Source organism: Tetrapisispora phaffii, chromosome 7, assembly GCF_000236905.1.
Source record: "Tetrapisispora phaffii CBS 4417 chromosome 7, complete genome".
NCBI classification, from domain to species: domain Eukaryota; kingdom Fungi; phylum Ascomycota; class Saccharomycetes; order Saccharomycetales; family Saccharomycetaceae; genus Tetrapisispora; species Tetrapisispora phaffii.
In genome coordinates, this window is record NC_016526.1 from 773,900 (window position 1) to 790,651 (window position 16,752).

Below are 16,752 nucleotides of genomic sequence, written 5' to 3' on the forward strand. Positions count from 1 at the left end.
ATTCAACGCGTACAATAAATGGCAACAAGAGATGCTCAAAACACGTAAAAAGGGTATATAAAATGTAAATGGGAGATGAAGTTTGTATATAACTATAGAATATTATATGCTTCTTCTATGCTAGGTGTGGTAGTTATTTAACAATCGTCCTTCTTTGTAGTTATCCACCCATCAGGTGACAGTAAACTCCTGACCTCTTGCTGTAGAGTCATTCTCTTCGTCAAAGTGCTTTTAAATTCTAAGTAGGATACATTTAATAATTCTGCCCTATTAAATTCTATCTGCTTTAACAGATTCCATTTAGAGTATCTGCTTATAATGGGTTCGCAATTCTTTCTCAGTGGCTTTTTAGGTTTTGAATAAAATCCATTTTTGACCCCATTTATAATACTTTGCTCCATCACTCTATTATTATCCATGAATATTTTTATGCTGTTCACCAATGCAGGTTCTCTGACAATCGTTGTATCGTGGTTGTCATCAATAAAGTGGTTTTCACAAGAAATAAACTTGAACTCTTGAACTGGAAAGTTCCCCCCTCTAAGACGATCTATAAATGCATGTTTGAGAATGGATTCCTTGCCAGATATTCGTGGTATAATAATATACTGTAAGAATATAGGATCCTTCATGAGCAGAGAACAAGTTGAATCCAGGATACCCATTACTTGTTTCATGCATAATTTATCTGTACATGACTTCGACAATGTTATTTTTGAATCATATCTGCCTGGTTTTGTTCGTATCACATCTCGTTTCTTGTAATTTAATCTACCTCTAATTGTAGTCTTGTTTTTAGGGTCAATATATTGCAATGGATTATCGTCTGTAATTTCGAATTCAGCTGTATCACCCACCTTCATTAAGTCATCCATGCTGGCGTCCCCACAAGGAAGTTTTGAAATGTACAAAGCTAAATCCCATTTTTTATTCCACTCATATGAGTTAGTCTTCGTTACTTGTACGAACTTGGAAGTTCCATCATGATTAGAGATTCTATTGATAGTATCGAGAAGGAAAATATTGAAACATCGTAGAGCAAGGATCTCTGCATGGCAATCGTGTATTATTTTACCTTGTGATCTATCTAAGTCAGCATCAGGAGTAGCTTTCACACCTGTTGTGATTGCAATGGTCTCAAACTCGCCTGTTTCATTGTTAATAGCTATTATACCAGCCAGCACCGTCCATTCAGGTACTGAATTTGATTTGATGACAGGCTTCGAGGAAGGTCTCAGTTTGGAATATTCTCCATGGACAGTTGCAGAAACTTTTTCAGCAATATAGTTATCGCTAATTCTACTTATCTGGCTTGCATTGTCGGCCATTTTCTTGAAACATGTGCACTCTGGTTTTAATTTCTGAAGTCAGTAGACTTTATCTCAATACCAGTAAAATATGAAGTAAAAGCAAACAGCTTCTGGGTTACATCTGGCTGTATTTAAGGAAGTGACGTGTAAATGGATCAGTTACTTGACGTTCTTATATTTTATAAGTGATAGACTATTGACGTTAGTTTGAGATGAGCATTAGCAAAAAATTTGAAGGATGCGAGGTTCGAACTCGCGCGGACACCGTCCAACAGATCTTAAGTCTGCCGCCTTAGACCACTCGGCCAACCCTCCAATTATTTTATGTAAAAATCTCATTATAGGATTACTGTAACTCTCTAGAAACAAGGACTTGTCTTAAGACGAATGGTTGTATAACTCATTTTGTCAGACTTTGTCAGAATTATTGTAGTGTATGTGACAGAACTAAGTGTTTATGACACTTTGAGTCCAGAAACAATTGATCACTTACTAATGGAAAGGATGTTCTAGAACAATCTTCCAGATGATAGATGAAAAATTTTCACTACAATGTAAATGGCTACGTGATAAACATATATTTACAGTACAACTAACGGTCTTAGGAGAATTACTGAACATGTAATGTGTCCACTCAAGTATGAGATAGCTTACATATTAAGAGGACATCTGACTCTATATAGAATTGTTTAAATATACTAATAAAAGACCAATCGATTATTTACCTATTACGAAGATGGACTACTCGAAAGCAACTAAAGTGACTAATGACACTAACTTAAACGTTGCTTCTAACTAACGTAAGCTTGTTTCTCCACAGTAACTGAACTAAAAGTATAAATAGACGAGATATTTATTCATCTAGGATTTGAAGTCATCGTGTAGCTATTTTATTCAATATCATATATTATATAATAAAAAGAAGAAGCTTTGTTGTATAAAATAATAATAAAGATTCGAATCAGCGCTTCCCATCCGTCTAATATAATAGGCTGTCTTAAATCCGCTATCTATCATATATACATTCCTGTCATAAATCTGTTTATTATAGTACGCATATTACAATAGTTTGTTTCACCAACATCTTTTATATATTGGCGACATTAAATTTATTACGAAGCATTATGGTCAACGATCGTGATACACAACATTTGTTAGTTGCTAGAATATTCCTCATCGCTTCAGTAACCGTTATCAATCGACCTAGTCACCATCAGGCCAGCTTCAATGAGCCATTCGTCAGAGAATTTGATGGTACATGACTCGGCGCTGAAGATATTTAACTGCAGATACTACTGCTGTTTAATAAATCTCTTGAAAAGCATCAATTACTCTGTATGGGCGCCCACAGTGACAGAATGTTCAAATCTGTCCGTGCAGACGCTAGTATGTAGATGTCTGCAATTGTATGGCGAAGAAAGCCAAGAGGTGCGTCGTTTTGGCGACAGATTTTTCTCAACTGCTCCTGGAATACTCACAGCAAAAGCCTCCATATTATTATATATTACGCACATGGTTAGTTAGCACAAACTTGCATTACCTCTTGTCCCATCTGGCTCTGATTGTAGTACTTTTGTGTTTAGTTTCTATTGCTTACCATTTTGGTCATCAACAACGAACGCTCATCGAATTTTCAGTTCATGATACTTATAAAAGAGTAAAACCAAGCTAAGATGCATTAACATTATTGGCATCTATGAATGGTTAGATCCACCAATTGCACCAACAGGAGGTCCATCTTGTTCATTGAGGGCTAAATATACAAATATGGCTATTACTTCAAATTTGTTTGTGAAAGAGACCGGTTCTACTATCACTCTTAAGAAACCAAAGGAAATTACATATTATTCAAGAACATCTAACGATGAATTTTTAGTCAATGACGATTCTAATTTGAATTATTACTATTTACCAGATGCCGATCTGGATAAAGGGTTGGACTTGAATGGGGGCTATAAGAAGTTCAAGGATTATTACAGCGAATTTAAAGATGCATCGACTCTTCATGGGTTGTTAAGTTCTCTTAAGGACTATGAACAGAAAAAAAATAAGAAGATGAAAGTGGATATAGTGACATTTAGAGGGATTATTAGGAAACTTATTATGAGTTCTTTTGAGACAAATTCAAAATATAATGTGGTTGATCTTCGAATTGTTTTATTCGATGGTCAATTGTTTATAAAAGATGTAAGCACTGTTAACGCCAAGCCAGAAAAAGTTACGCCATTAGAATATACCGGTTATAAATTTGAAGCATTATGTACATTACCGGAACCTTTACCATATGTATCGAGAACGAAATTAAACAAAAGACCAAAGAAAATTGTAAGCCATGGTGATGAATTCGTTTCAGTAGTCAAGACAGGTGTTGGCAATTGTAAAATACTTCTAGGTGCAGAAGTAGATGCCATATTTGACTTCAAAGAAAAAGGAAAAGATAACTTGCAACATTACATAGAGCTGAAATGCACAGCTGCAATTAATAATATAAACGATACTAAGAAGTTTGAAAACAAGCTTTTCAAAACATGGATACAATGTTTCCTGATAGGGATTACAAGAATAACTTATGGATTTAGAGACGAACAATATTTATTGAAAACCATTGAAGAGTTTGCTACAAGTGATATTCCATTGATCTTTAAAAATCATAACCCTACATTAGCCAGCAACTGTGTTAATGCCATTAAATGGTACGGTGTGTTTACAGAATGGTTAATGAAGATGATACCAACTGAGGATACTTCTGTTACAAAAGCTTATAGATTAGTTTGCGAAAATAACCACTTGAGATTAACGGAAATTGAATCATCTGAAGATGAATATGAAGGTTTAGTAAACGGAGAAACTGTTATTTCAAACGAATTCAGAGAATGGAGAACTTCATTGAGAACTCAATAGAATGAGCTCAGTAAACTATATAATCAGTCTAGATTAGTTTTATATATAGAAGTGGAGGTCTCACTAAAATATTTATTGTTGTATTGTCTATCTATATGAATATATGCGTAGTGTTTGTTTGATTTCGGATTATTTTTCTATATCTATTAGTCTAGATGCTCTTTCCCGTAGTAGTAAACTTGATACGATCCATAAGAATATCTCATCAAGGATATTGATGCTGATAATATTAACAATATGAATACCAAGGACCGCAGTGTAATTGTATCCATGAATTCGTTGATGACTTCTCCTACTGTTTGAGCCCAAAGCTTTGCAGAATTATTAACGGATCCAATGTCTATGGATGCTTCTTTCGCACAGGACAGCCATTTCTCACAAAGAGCCTCCAATGCTGGAACTCGGGACTCCGGAGAACACTCGTTTTCATCGTAAAGTCGTTTGCATTGCTCATAATTGTATATATTCTGAATGTTTCTCTGTTGTAGACGATAGTCCACATCTATTCGCACCATATATATAAAGTACAGTATTGAAGCAGCAAACCCTACCATCAGGAACATGTACATGAATAGAAGCATAAACTTACCCACATGTTCTGGATCGTTCCAAGTATGTTTGTGTGAATCTTTAGCATTGTGCTTTTGTGCAATCCTAGAACTTGGCAACCGTTCCATCTGCCACTTTCTCTGTGAATATTTTCTCTCTCTCTCTGAGACTTGCCTGGCCACTGTCACATGCACTAGCCTTCGCTGTAAAATGCTGAAATGACTCTAATATGCCTAATTAGACTTGCGTTGTCGACTCACTTATAGCAGTTTCAGGTCTGTTGAGTCGGTGACCTGAAAAGTTTCAGGACATCGCCTTAAAACGATGCCAGCACGTGACGCGTAATAGTTGCAAGACACAAACATCGGAACAGATCTGAGCATAGCATAAATGGTGTTAATTAGAAGCTATCAGTTCACCAACAGACTATTTTGAACAGAGAGAGTATAACGGTCACACACTCGCTGTGTCTAGATTTGTAGCGTTCCGTAGGTTTGGCTCTTGACTTCGACTCCATCGCAACGCCAGTTCATGAAACCACCTCACCGATCGCAATTGGCCCACTGGACCGTGAAATAAAACATCGTTCAGGATCCTGGCTTATCTGGATTTGAAGTTACGACAGACAGGTATCTAAGGCCCATACTTTCTCGACTGTCAATAGCATTGGAAACCTTCTGTCCAAGTCATTGAGATACTGCTACCTCCCATCGATCATCTAGAGTGCATCTTACCCGAACAGCACACTTTTAAGGCTCAATGAATCGTCCAATGATCAACTTTGTAATAAGAGATATACCATCAACTTGCTCATCAGAAATCTTTATATAAGAGGCTGAACAAAATAATATCATCTGATGTAGCGTTACTTAGATTTGCTATATTGCGTTTTCCATTCCGATGTTTACGATAAAGAAGCTATCGTTACTTAAGAAAGAAACCTGCTGTAATCCCTTAAAGTGTGTATTACAAAAGTCGACTTCCCCTGATTTGAAATAGTAACGAATATTTTTAATTGAATTATTCAAAGTGTCAGGATTTAAATATTTAATCAATATCATTAAAGATTCCATATCTGTGCACCACTCGAATACCTTGCGAACTACTGAACTATCGAACAATATGCGCCAAACTGTAACAAAACTAGCTCAATCATACACTCCAATGATTAAGTTCCTTGGAAAACACCCTGTGACAAAACACCCCATTGAAATACTTCCACATCCATGCACTGTCAATGGTCTGGTGCCCGGTGGTGAAGGTTGTTTAAATCCTGCGGAATATTTAAAGAACTCGAAACCGTTTGTAGTGGTCCCTTACAAGAAACAACATGCTTCGAAAACTACCGCTGATGGAGCCATTTCTTTCACCGATAGACCATTACAAAATAATGAAGTTAGTTCAATAGCAGAATTACCTGCTAAATACAGATTTAAACCAATTGAAGAAAAAGAGCTAGAGTGTATCAACAGTGGAGGTGTCATGTAAAATATCATTAGGATTTAACTTCATTGAAATGCCATTAACGTTGTAAGCTAATTGATTTACTATAATTATTTACTTCATTATTTAATAAAACGTCATATATTCTTGTTATAATTTAAATGTTATTTTCATATTCTAATATATTTACAATGTATTACAGTAAATAAGTATATCCTTGTAACGAGATAGATATATGTAAATTTGTCATATCATGAGCTTCTTTGAGTTCATTTAATTCTTCTAATATTATCAATCTAGGGTCCTTGTCCATATTTTCCATTTTCACATGGGTGACGATAAGATTCAACTTTAAAATCTTATCTATCAGTGGTTTTGTTGTATTATATTTCTTACAATACATATCTCTTAATGATATCATCTCCTCTATAAGTAAAGGAGGTGATAAATGTCCATATAATTGGCAATCTCGTACAATTGATGTACTTGAACATTCTATTATAATTCCAGAAAGTGATTGTGGCTTTACATAATCAGCAAGATATTTCCATACGTTACTGATCTTATTTAACCGTTCTGTAGGTGGATCATGTTGTAAGTCGCCACAAATAACCAAAGTATTGTTAGATATTTTATCATTCAATACAAATACTGTGCTGTATACAGGTACAGTTTCATTACTTACTGACTGCCCATGACAGACAGTAAATGGAATAATTGAAAATTGCGGGATACTTTTTATTTGAGAACATTGTTTATTCTCCAACTTCACTAACTCTAGCCTTCCATCCTTTTCAGCAGTCAAGTTTGGCCATATCTTATCATTAAAGATATGCTCATCTAACGCATCAATTACAAATGGGAGTCCACAAATCTTCATGGTTTTATTAGAATACGCCTTGGAATATATATATGGTGTGTTTAAAACGATAGCAGATATATGATCCAAATGAGCATGTGTCACATAATATTCCTTTATTTTCTCATATATTTGAAGTGACACTCTCATAATATTTATGCTATCAATATTACTTCGATCTAAATTTAACTTCTCTATTACTAATTTAATGAAGTTAGTGCCAAAACCTTTTTGACAATCGTGGAATGGGTTAGTAAATAACCGTTCATGCTCCATGTCATTCTCGTAAAAACTCTCGACCAATCCATCGCTTCCCTCGTGAATATTCATGACACTTCTCTTCATATATTTTACTAACTCTATTATCTGGCTGATTACAACTCCACCATCTACATTGATGGAATTTAATTCTTTACTGAATGCAGGTCGTACCATGAAACTCTGGTTATTTCCATCTATTGGGCCACCCGAAGTTCCCAAAATGGTTACTTCAAAGGTTTTATCCATATATATTATGTTTAGAGACTGAAACACAACTTAATAAGTGTTAAATCCTTTTTAATCTCAATTAACTTTCTGTATTTGCTAAAATAAAGTCAATTAATCGATAACTGAATTGGTCTCAAAAAAGCAATTATCATTCAATTTAACTGGAATGAAGACTTTAATCAAACTAGGACAAAACTAACTATATCAAAGACTATACATCTAAAGCCTTGATTGTCTGTCATTCAATTATCATTTTAAAATAAGTTTGTCTGTTATGCACAATCTATAAATAATCGATAACATTTCAATTTTTGTTCCTTAAATGACCGAGAGGTACAAAGGTTGTTCCTTCGATCTTGATATTTTATTTAATTATGGAAGCCATGGTCTTGATGAGTTTTATATTATTGGAAGTATACGCATATATATTTATTTATATTATATACGATTTAGTATGTTAAGTTCAATGATGTTTTTTATTTATACTTTTTGGGTACCGTAACCTTTGATATCCTTTGCGAAATCCCATGTCATATTCTCTACTTGAAGGTCTTTTTCTAGAGTCAGACCTTGATCTTTATCGATAATAGCAAGACTGAACTTTCTTGAAGAGCGGGCATCTCTGTAATATAGTACTTTCATACACTCTAGTATAGCATTTTTGGCTGTCTGTAAGTCGGTCTTTTCAACGTCAGAGTCTCTGTCGACGATTCTTCTCAGCAATGGGTTGGCCATGTGTGCACCAAACCCGGTTGCTAATGTTGGCGAGGAATACGTGACACCCAACAGGTTGACATATCTTAAGAATGGCTCACCATTTTCGACGCCGGCAACAACAATAGCGTTCCATAATGGATTCATTTTGGATCTACGTTGATACATGACAGCAGCCAAATATTCGAAAACATAACTTGGTTTCAAAGATTCTTCATCGTCAGCGTATGAGTTGTCGTAATTATTTTCTGTTTCTAAGTCCTCTAATAACTTTTCGATATGCTGCATGTCAGAAATATCACCGGATATACCAACAACAGTGTTATTACCTACTGGGAATAACCTGTCAACATCGGTGAAACGCAAAAGCGATCCGTAAGCACCTAGCCTATCAGCTGCAATGATTGTACCGTTGTTGTATTTTATTGAGATAACAGAAGTACCCGTAACAATTGGCTGTTGAGTGTTCATCTTAGGGAAGTTGGATGCATTGGCAATAGCCTGGTTATATTGTCCATAGGTCTCATCAGATGGTCTGCCCCAAGCAAATGGATCGTGATTCATCTTCTCAGTGTATATATATATGTGTATGTGTGTGTTTATGATCTTATATCTGCGTGTAATAGCCAGAAGTACCTTAATAAAGAAGATATGAAAATAGTCGTCCGTTTATAGTGTGTTTTCAGCTCGCCGTCAAAGTGCAATTTTTCGAAAGGAAGAAGATTCCAGATATTCAATTAAAAGTGCAGTTCAGTCGATACTTCAAACAGCTTCTTACCCCAGTTCCAAATCTCCATTAACAAAGGAACAATTAAGATAAACTTTAGCTTGCATATATCATTGTTACTAGTTCTTTTATAATATTCGCTTGTTCTTGAAGGGTGGCAAAACAATCTAAGCGCAGAAAGTTACCCGAATAACCGCAAATAAGCCACATGACCATAGCCATCATGGTTGAACCTTCGAAGTGATGAGATATGTAACCGTTGGTAGCATTGTTCAGGACACCAAGAAGTTGATTGTGCCTGTTCTGCAGACAAGAATAACTTTTCAGCGTATGACAAAAATGATTTTATATTACTATACAACAGGAGTGTTTCTAACTTTATATAGTTGATTAGATTAAATCTTACTTATGGGGATAAATCCAGCAGGAGTGCCATTTGTATACTATCAACTGTTGGACATTAAAGCTTATGGTGGCTAATTTACTTTTTTTCTATTCTTTGGTTTACCTCTAATAGCTTATATTATCGTTAAACTATAATGTATTCCTCTGCCTTCAAGGTCGACAATATATCAAATGGTAATTCTACGGCGTCATCAGTGGATGCGGTGATGCTGGCGACGTTGATATTGGTGAAACCAGATTCGTTTTCACCCTTGTGTTGGAATCTGACGTTCATTGGGAACATAGCATCTTCAAAACCAGCTTCGATTTGGAAGCCAAAGACACCGGAAGAGCCAGGTTGGATGGATTCCACTTTGATGGAAATACCTTGCTCGTCGTCGATACCGGCGATGGAGGCATTGACATCGTTGTTATCTTCGCTGATTGATACATTGTCGGTGACAACTGGGATGGTGAATATGATATTTTCTAATGGTTTGTTGTAAGTGGAGGTAACTTCGAACTCTACAGTAACCTCGAACACACCTTCAGCTTCTTCCGATGGTGAAACCCATGTGGAGACATCTAATGGGATTAGAGCTTTATCATCGACTTTACCCACTTTACGCCATCTTAGGATACCTAAACTTTGATCGTTACATGGGAATGTTTTATCACTTGATCTTAAACCCAATACTTTTGATGACAAAAATGTGTTTTTGTCGATATTTGGATGCGTTTTAAATTGTAAGGTTTTGTCTGTAACATCAACGTTATCAGTTAGTGTTAATTTAGCATGACCTAACTCAGCCTTGTTGATACGTAATTCCATGACACCCTTTAGTTCACTAGAAGTTATAGCACCATCTCTTGATATTTCAGCATTGACAGTTTCCTTAATGGTAATTAAGATACCATTGTTAACAGGCTTTTCTTCTTCTGGTTCTTGATAAGCTGGACGAGCTGCATTTGAAGAACGAATGGATGACATCCCTGGGCCTTTGTTACCCTTTGATAATTGCATGCCTTTGCCAACACCACGATTTATTTGAGAATATCTGGATTCTCCCATGTTATCCATATGAGTTTCTTGTTGTTGATGTGAATGTAAATATGATTGCTGGGCAGCAGAAGATGCATTACTGTAATAACTGTTGTAAGCATTTGCAACATTTGGATCAGTACTAGCTGAGAACTTTTGTTGAGTAGCAATATCATAAACACTTGGTGGCATGCCCATTTTCCTTTCATGTTCCTTTCTTGCAATTTCCTTGGCACGACGTTTTCTTTCAGCATTAGCTTCGGATTCTTTGTTCTTTTCAATAATCTCTTGAATTCTTTCTTCGTGAGATTCCATAGATATGTAGTTATTGACTTGTTGAATAGTCAAATTTTCTTTATGACCCATAACGATAATTTCATCGAATGAACTTAGTATTTCAAAAGCATTCTCGAATATCTCATTTTCATCAAAACTATTCAAGTAGTAATTGACAGTTTGAGAAAATAAATTCAAAGTAGATAAATCTTGAATGATATTTGATTGGCGATTTGTCATCAAAATCAAATAATAATCATCAAATGGTTTGTAAACGTATCTAACATGTTCATCTTCGACATAAGTATGGTCAGAGGAAATGTTAGCAACTAAACCTTGGAAATTGGAAAGTAATTCCATCACACGATCCTTAGACATTTCGACAAATTGTCTTGATAGCAAAGGTTTCCCATTACGGGTAGTAATAGATGCAGCTAAAACGGCCATGTTTGCTTGTTACTCTTGTTGAATTGATATAAAAAACACACAGTGCCTTCAAAAAAATTATACGTTCTTCCTAGCGTATGTTTTTAAGTCGACGTTTCACTATCGAAGGGCCCAATCTCTCGAACACAAATAAATTCACTTCCAATCTTCAAAAAACCAAACAAGTTTCAACAATCGTTATTCCAATGATCTAACTATTCAATTGTTGCCAAAACCTAAGCCCATTAACAACCATGCAACACTGTAAACATGTTTAAAAGTTTGGAAAGTTGACTTTTCGTTAACAGCGTGTTGAGATTTTTTAGAGGAGACCTCGGGCGTTAATGCTGTCGTTGGAAGTGATCTTGGAAAGAAATGGAATTGGTGTAAGGTTCCCAAGGTCTGTGGACGACTCTGGTGTTATCGTTGGGACGAGTTTAGGTGATCGATGAGCTGAATGAAGGTTTGAGGTGTAGTGTTACAGGTGGTATATAAGGAGGTGCATTTATGTATCCGTGTATGTAGGTGGTTGGCTTACGGGAGGGTGATTAGTCGTCTTCGAGAACGACAGGATCGCTTTGGTTATTGGAGAAAGGGACAATGTTTAAAAGTGAAGCCTCGTCGTTTTCTGTTAGTTCAACCAATGAATTGTAGCGATTTAAGAATCGCTGTCTTAGTTTTAGTTCCACAAGGAGATGGTCTGGGACGTTTGCTTCGTTTCTGTCCAACGACCGTCCTCGTAAAATCTCATATATACTTATGATATCGTTCATCGATATTTTATTGTTGTAAAGGTTGTCCTCGTTTATTGTCAAGTCTAGGGAGGGGATATGCAAGTACATTTCTTTGCTCATAAACGCAAGTTTCCCATAATATCTTTCTAACGATAGACGTATGTGTTTTAATAACTCCAAACATTCAGCATTCACTAGACTGACATCTTCACACAGTATCGATATCACCTCGTCATTCGAATCGTCACAATTGAATAAGAGGAAGTCGGTGTTTTCATATCTGATTACTATCTTCGGTAAGGACTTGCTTTGCAATAACTGCGCAGCAATGCTACTTATATCAACTCCATTGATCGCATTCTCTTCATTCTCATAATCGTCATTCACCAAAGAGTCGGACTGTAAAGATTCATCGCTTTTTGTCGCATATATAGGCTCTGATTCTTCGACGTCTACATCGATATCCTCAATTTCTTGAATTCGCGATTCCGTATCTGGCTTAATACCAACCACGTCAGTGTCTTCTAACCTTACTTGAACGTCCAGGTTGTTGTTGCTCATCGCTGCTTAATTGTCTTGTCACTATTTCAGAACGGTGCAGAAAGCTGCTGATATAACCAAATTTAACAACTTCCAGGTTGCCATTCAACTACAGATATGTTTACAGACACAATTGTAACTAGTGTTATTATTATATCAATGATGCATCCTAGCAATACAATCGAACAAACTATCTTGTTGGCACTACCATTTTCTGTAGGGCTCCCCTCAAAAATATAGGTAAACCCGGGTCACATCCCCAACTAACCACCAAATTGCAAGCACTTGCCAACAACCTATACAAAACAGACTTCTAAGTCGGTCTAGAGGTATAAGTTGATTCGATATGTATAACTACGACTCCGTTAATGATGCACCTCCAGCACGCATACTTATAGTTCGCATATATGTTGCTGAGAGTTGTTCTGAAGACTTCAACTCTAAAGCCCTCGGATCCCAATCCATGCACTCCCTGAGTTATATGAACACGTAACTCTTAATAGTATACAATCCGCACTCTCGCAACACCAATCCTAGGAACTGTAACCATCTTCGGTTGTCTTCATTGTCCTTCTTTTAAACAAAGTTATATGAAGCTTATAGTCTATCTAAATCTTGACTGTTTAGTACTTTCCGATAAGCGCCCACGGCTATATAAATAACTAAGATTTACTTTTATAGGAACCCTGAACGCTATTGTTTATATAAAAAAATGCTCAAAAGAACATCCAAGACACACAAAACAACATTTTAATTTCCCTAGTAACAAGTGGTGGTGCTATTTTGGTTATAAGGTTTTGGATGGTATTTTAGTATGGATAGGAATTCGTTGGAATATAAAAAGAGGGCCTCTGAAAATAGCCGCCCATGGTTCAACGTTGGCATAGTTCACAATAAACTGCTTGACGATGATCTTAACACGTATAATAATGACAAGTTAGAACTATCTGATGATGATGACTATCTGGGTGATAAACGTTCGTTGTTTAGTAGTGTCATAAATGATAATTCAGGAATGTCTGTCTCTGAAAAGGAATCTGGGGCAAGACAACGAAAAAAAATTAGAATTAAGAAAACAAGCGATAATACTGTTAATTGTGATTCAAATTTAGTTAGTACTGAAGTGTTGCCAGACAGATTTAAAACGGTATTCGATTTCTCTCTCTTCAATAAAATGCAATCAGCATGCTTCAATCAGTTGTATAATGAAACTGAAAATTGTGTCATATCAGCACCAACAGGTTCAGGCAAAACTGTTTTATTTGAGCTGGCAATATTAAATTTGGTTAAAAATAACAACTTTGAATTAGGAAATATTAAGGTATTATATATAGCACCAACAAAATCGTTATGTTATGAGAAACTAAAAAGTTGGAACTCTAAATTTGTTGATTTAAGGATAGGTATGCTAACAGGTGATACTTCTCAATTAGAAGTTGAAAATGTAAGAAAATCAAACGTAATAATAACTACACCTGAAAAATGGGATCAATTGACACGGAAATGGGAGGATTATTCGAGGTTATTTGACTTGATAAAATTGATATTAGTTGATGAGATTCATATACTAAAGGATAACAGAGGTGCAATATTGGAAGTAGTGTTGACTCGAATGAATTATAGATATCCTGATATTAGAATAGTAGCAGTTAGTGCTACTATCCCAAATATAAACGATATTGCAGTTTGGTTAAAATCCAACGTGAATCGTCAAAATCCGGCATTAGTTCTTGATTTTGATGATAGTTACAGACAAGTTGCATTAAAAAAATATGTATATGGGATATTCTCTAGCAATAAAAACGATTATCAAAAAGATGCATTTTACAACTCAAAGTTGGATGAAGTATTTTATAATCATGGCAAAAAAAAACCTATTTTAATATTCTGTCCAACTAGATCCTCGACCGCTTCAACGGCAAAATATATTGGTCATGAATCTCGATATATGGAAGAAATGTCAGTAAATAAAAAATCAGTTATATTTGATGACCACACCCTAAATGAATGTTATAATAATGGTGTGTTATTCCATCATGCAGGATTATCATTGGAAGATAGAAGGTTGGTTGAAGAAACGTATTTGGACGGAACAATCAAAATATTATGTTCTACAACAACTTTAGCTGTCGGTATAAATTTGCCTGCATATCTGGTAATAATTAAAGGAACCAAAATGTGGTCCATATCAGGAAACGATGAATATTCCGAGTTAGATATTCTTCAAATGTTAGGTAGAGCTGGAAGACCTCAATATGAAAATGAAGGATGTGCAGTAATATTGACGGATACCACGAAAAAAGAAAAATATAGTAATTTAATAAATGGTTGCGAAAACCTTGAAAGCAGATTACATTTAAATTTATTAGAACATTTATGTGCTGAAATCTCATTAAAAACGTGCCATTCTTTGGATAGTTTTATAGAATGGTTAAAGAGCACTTTTTTCTATGTAAGATACCTGAAGGCTCCTGCAAAGTATCCACAAGTTCACAAGTATTTTAGGCCCTCAGACAAAAATTCAGAATTTCAACTTCAAGAGTTTTGTAAGACGTTACTAAGAAAGCTGGAAGATAACAATATTATATTCCAAACTGATGGTACATATGAATGCACTTCACATGGAATTTCGTTGGTGCGACATTATGTTATGTTTGATACAATTACAAAATTTGTGTTTGTAACTTCGAATTTAAGTCTTTCTGATGTGTTATCTTTGCTTTCTAAAGCAGAAGAGTTTAAAGGAATAAGATTGAGACATAACGAGAAAAGATTGTATAAAGAAATAAACTCATCGCCGTTAACTAAATTTCCCTTCTTAACCGAGAATAAACAGGCACAGATTATTAGTCAAGGATTCCAAAAAGTATCCCTTCTTTTACAATATGAATTTGGTGGATTAGAATTTCCAAAATATGAAGGATCGCTGAAATTACATCAAATCTTAGTGCAGGATAAAATGAAGGCCCTTAAGGATAGCTATCGAATTATAAAATCTATGATTGATATATTTATTTCCAAGAAAGATGGTATTTCGTTGAGAAATGCACTGTTTTTGCTCAGATGTTTGAATGGTAACTGTTGGGATAATACTCCAATGACCTTGAGACAAATTAAAAATGTCGGATTAGTATCAGTTAGAAAACTTCTAAGTCATGGTATACATTCTCTTAAAGATGTTCTTACACTTTCAGAGAGTCAAGTTGAGTATTATTTAAATTTAAATCCTGGCGCGGGGACAAAAATACTTAGAGATGTCGCATTAATACCAAAAATTGAATTGGATGTCCAAGTTGTTGAAAGTTCTATAAATAAGGAAAATAACGGTATTTATGCTTGTTTTAGAGTTGAACTTTCATGTGACTATAAAACTGCAGTTTGGCATGGCAAGCGTTTATCGATTGATATTTTGACAATAAAACAGGATGGGTCCTTTCTTGATTTTCGTAGAATTGGAATCGAACAGTTGAAACATCCAAGAAGCTATAAACTTGAATGCATTTTAAATACCTCATGTGAAAAAATATCATTTGCAGCAAATTGCCAAGAAATTTCAGGAATTGGAAAGATGGTAGAGTTTAATGGTACTTTATTGTTTAAAAATCATTTCTCAAACAAAAATAAAATGACATTTTTAGAGAATATTATGAATGAAGTTAATGATAGCAATGAACTGGATGCCATTCCATTATCTTCAGATGATAGCCTTATAAATTACTTAGATACTAGCAAAAACAGAGAAACTGGTAAGGCATCAAGTCCAAAAAATACACTCTATGAGGACACAAAAAATCCTAGAACAGAAAGAGAAGTGCTCCTTAACGGAAATTTAGCCTGCCAACACAGTTGCAAAGACAAGATGACATGCAGACATATATGTTGTCGAGGTGGTATTCCTCCTAATGCTGTGAGAAGAAAAAGAGGTGATAAGGTACATACTTTAAAGGTGGAACAAAATTCAAATCAAAATTTAAATAATAAAACTGCCCAGATAGAAAAAGAAATGTTAACTGATTATCTACAAAACCAATATCATTCTAATGGAACTTTAATGTCAAACTCTTACCATTCCCCTGAAATTAATAGTATAATTCATGAGAAATCCCTTCCCTCTGTTGTTACTACGCCTATAAAGGTGGAACGTACGATAACAACAATTTTGTCTACTTCTTCGCCTTCCTCTCCTACTCCATGTTCTTCTTCTCAAGAGATGACAGATGCTTCCAATAATGGACTTAATTTTTTGGGATCTGATGTCCAGTTTCAATAGCATTCGAATCTTTTGATAAAATAAATCAACTTTTGTATAATTAATGAGTTTTATTGTTAGTCTATACAATATAATATCACTAGAATAA

General features: G+C 35.1%; 9 protein-coding genes and 1 non-coding gene across 10 annotated transcripts; 3 read left to right on the top strand and 7 right to left on the bottom strand.

Moving 5' to 3' along the window:
* Nucleotides 1-137: 137 nt before the first annotated feature.
* Nucleotides 138-1,328, bottom strand: TAD1 (tRNA-specific adenosine deaminase; the record flags this gene model as incomplete). Its single annotated transcript, XM_003686590.1, has 1 exon — nt 138-1,328. One exon carries the CDS (start codon nt 1,326-1,328, stop codon nt 138-140), a length of 1,191 nt encoding a protein of 396 aa, XP_003686638.1.
* A 214-nt stretch (nt 1,329-1,542) lies between these two features.
* TPHA0Gtrna6L lies at nt 1,543-1,625 on the bottom strand. The gene has a single exon. It is a non-coding gene; the product is annotated as a tRNA-Leu (tRNA).
* Nucleotides 1,626-3,077: 1,452 nt separating this feature from the next.
* RAI1 (decapping nuclease) lies at nt 3,078-4,211 on the top strand (the record flags this gene model as incomplete). Its single annotated transcript, XM_003686591.1, has 1 exon — nt 3,078-4,211. The coding sequence occupies one exon, from the start codon at nt 3,078-3,080 to the stop codon at nt 4,209-4,211; it is 1,134 nt and encodes a 377-aa protein (XP_003686639.1).
* Nucleotides 4,212-4,357: 146 nt separating this feature from the next.
* BRR6 (Brr6p) lies at nt 4,358-4,888 on the bottom strand (the record flags this gene model as incomplete). The annotated part of the gene is made up of 1 exon (XM_003686592.1): nt 4,358-4,888. One exon carries the CDS (start codon nt 4,886-4,888, stop codon nt 4,358-4,360), a length of 531 nt encoding a protein of 176 aa, XP_003686640.1.
* A 994-nt stretch (nt 4,889-5,882) lies between these two features.
* KGD4 (alpha-ketoglutarate dehydrogenase subunit KGD4) lies at nt 5,883-6,248 on the top strand (the record flags this gene model as incomplete). Its single annotated transcript, XM_003686593.1, has 1 exon — nt 5,883-6,248. The coding sequence occupies one exon, from the start codon at nt 5,883-5,885 to the stop codon at nt 6,246-6,248; it is 366 nt and encodes a 121-aa protein (XP_003686641.1).
* A 151-nt stretch (nt 6,249-6,399) lies between these two features.
* Nucleotides 6,400-7,569, bottom strand: PDE1 (3',5'-cyclic-nucleotide phosphodiesterase PDE1; the record flags this gene model as incomplete). Its single annotated transcript, XM_003686594.1, has 1 exon — nt 6,400-7,569. The coding sequence occupies one exon, from the start codon at nt 7,567-7,569 to the stop codon at nt 6,400-6,402; it is 1,170 nt and encodes a 389-aa protein (XP_003686642.1).
* Nucleotides 7,570-8,031: 462 nt separating this feature from the next.
* On the bottom strand, nt 8,032-8,829 carry PRE4 (proteasome core particle subunit beta 7; the record flags this gene model as incomplete). Its single annotated transcript, XM_003686595.1, has 1 exon — nt 8,032-8,829. One exon carries the CDS (start codon nt 8,827-8,829, stop codon nt 8,032-8,034), a length of 798 nt encoding a protein of 265 aa, XP_003686643.1.
* Nucleotides 8,830-9,521: 692 nt separating this feature from the next.
* RET2 (coatomer subunit delta) lies at nt 9,522-11,141 on the bottom strand (the record flags this gene model as incomplete). The annotated part of the gene is made up of 1 exon (XM_003686596.1): nt 9,522-11,141. The coding sequence occupies one exon, from the start codon at nt 11,139-11,141 to the stop codon at nt 9,522-9,524; it is 1,620 nt and encodes a 539-aa protein (XP_003686644.1).
* A 527-nt stretch (nt 11,142-11,668) lies between these two features.
* RMR1 (Rmr1p) lies at nt 11,669-12,415 on the bottom strand (the record flags this gene model as incomplete). Its single annotated transcript, XM_003686597.1, has 1 exon — nt 11,669-12,415. The coding sequence occupies one exon, from the start codon at nt 12,413-12,415 to the stop codon at nt 11,669-11,671; it is 747 nt and encodes a 248-aa protein (XP_003686645.1).
* A 793-nt stretch (nt 12,416-13,208) lies between these two features.
* HFM1 (DNA helicase) lies at nt 13,209-16,664 on the top strand (the record flags this gene model as incomplete). Its single annotated transcript, XM_003686598.1, has 1 exon — nt 13,209-16,664. One exon carries the CDS (start codon nt 13,209-13,211, stop codon nt 16,662-16,664), a length of 3,456 nt encoding a protein of 1,151 aa, XP_003686646.1.
* Between the last annotated feature and the right edge of the window lie 88 nt (nt 16,665-16,752).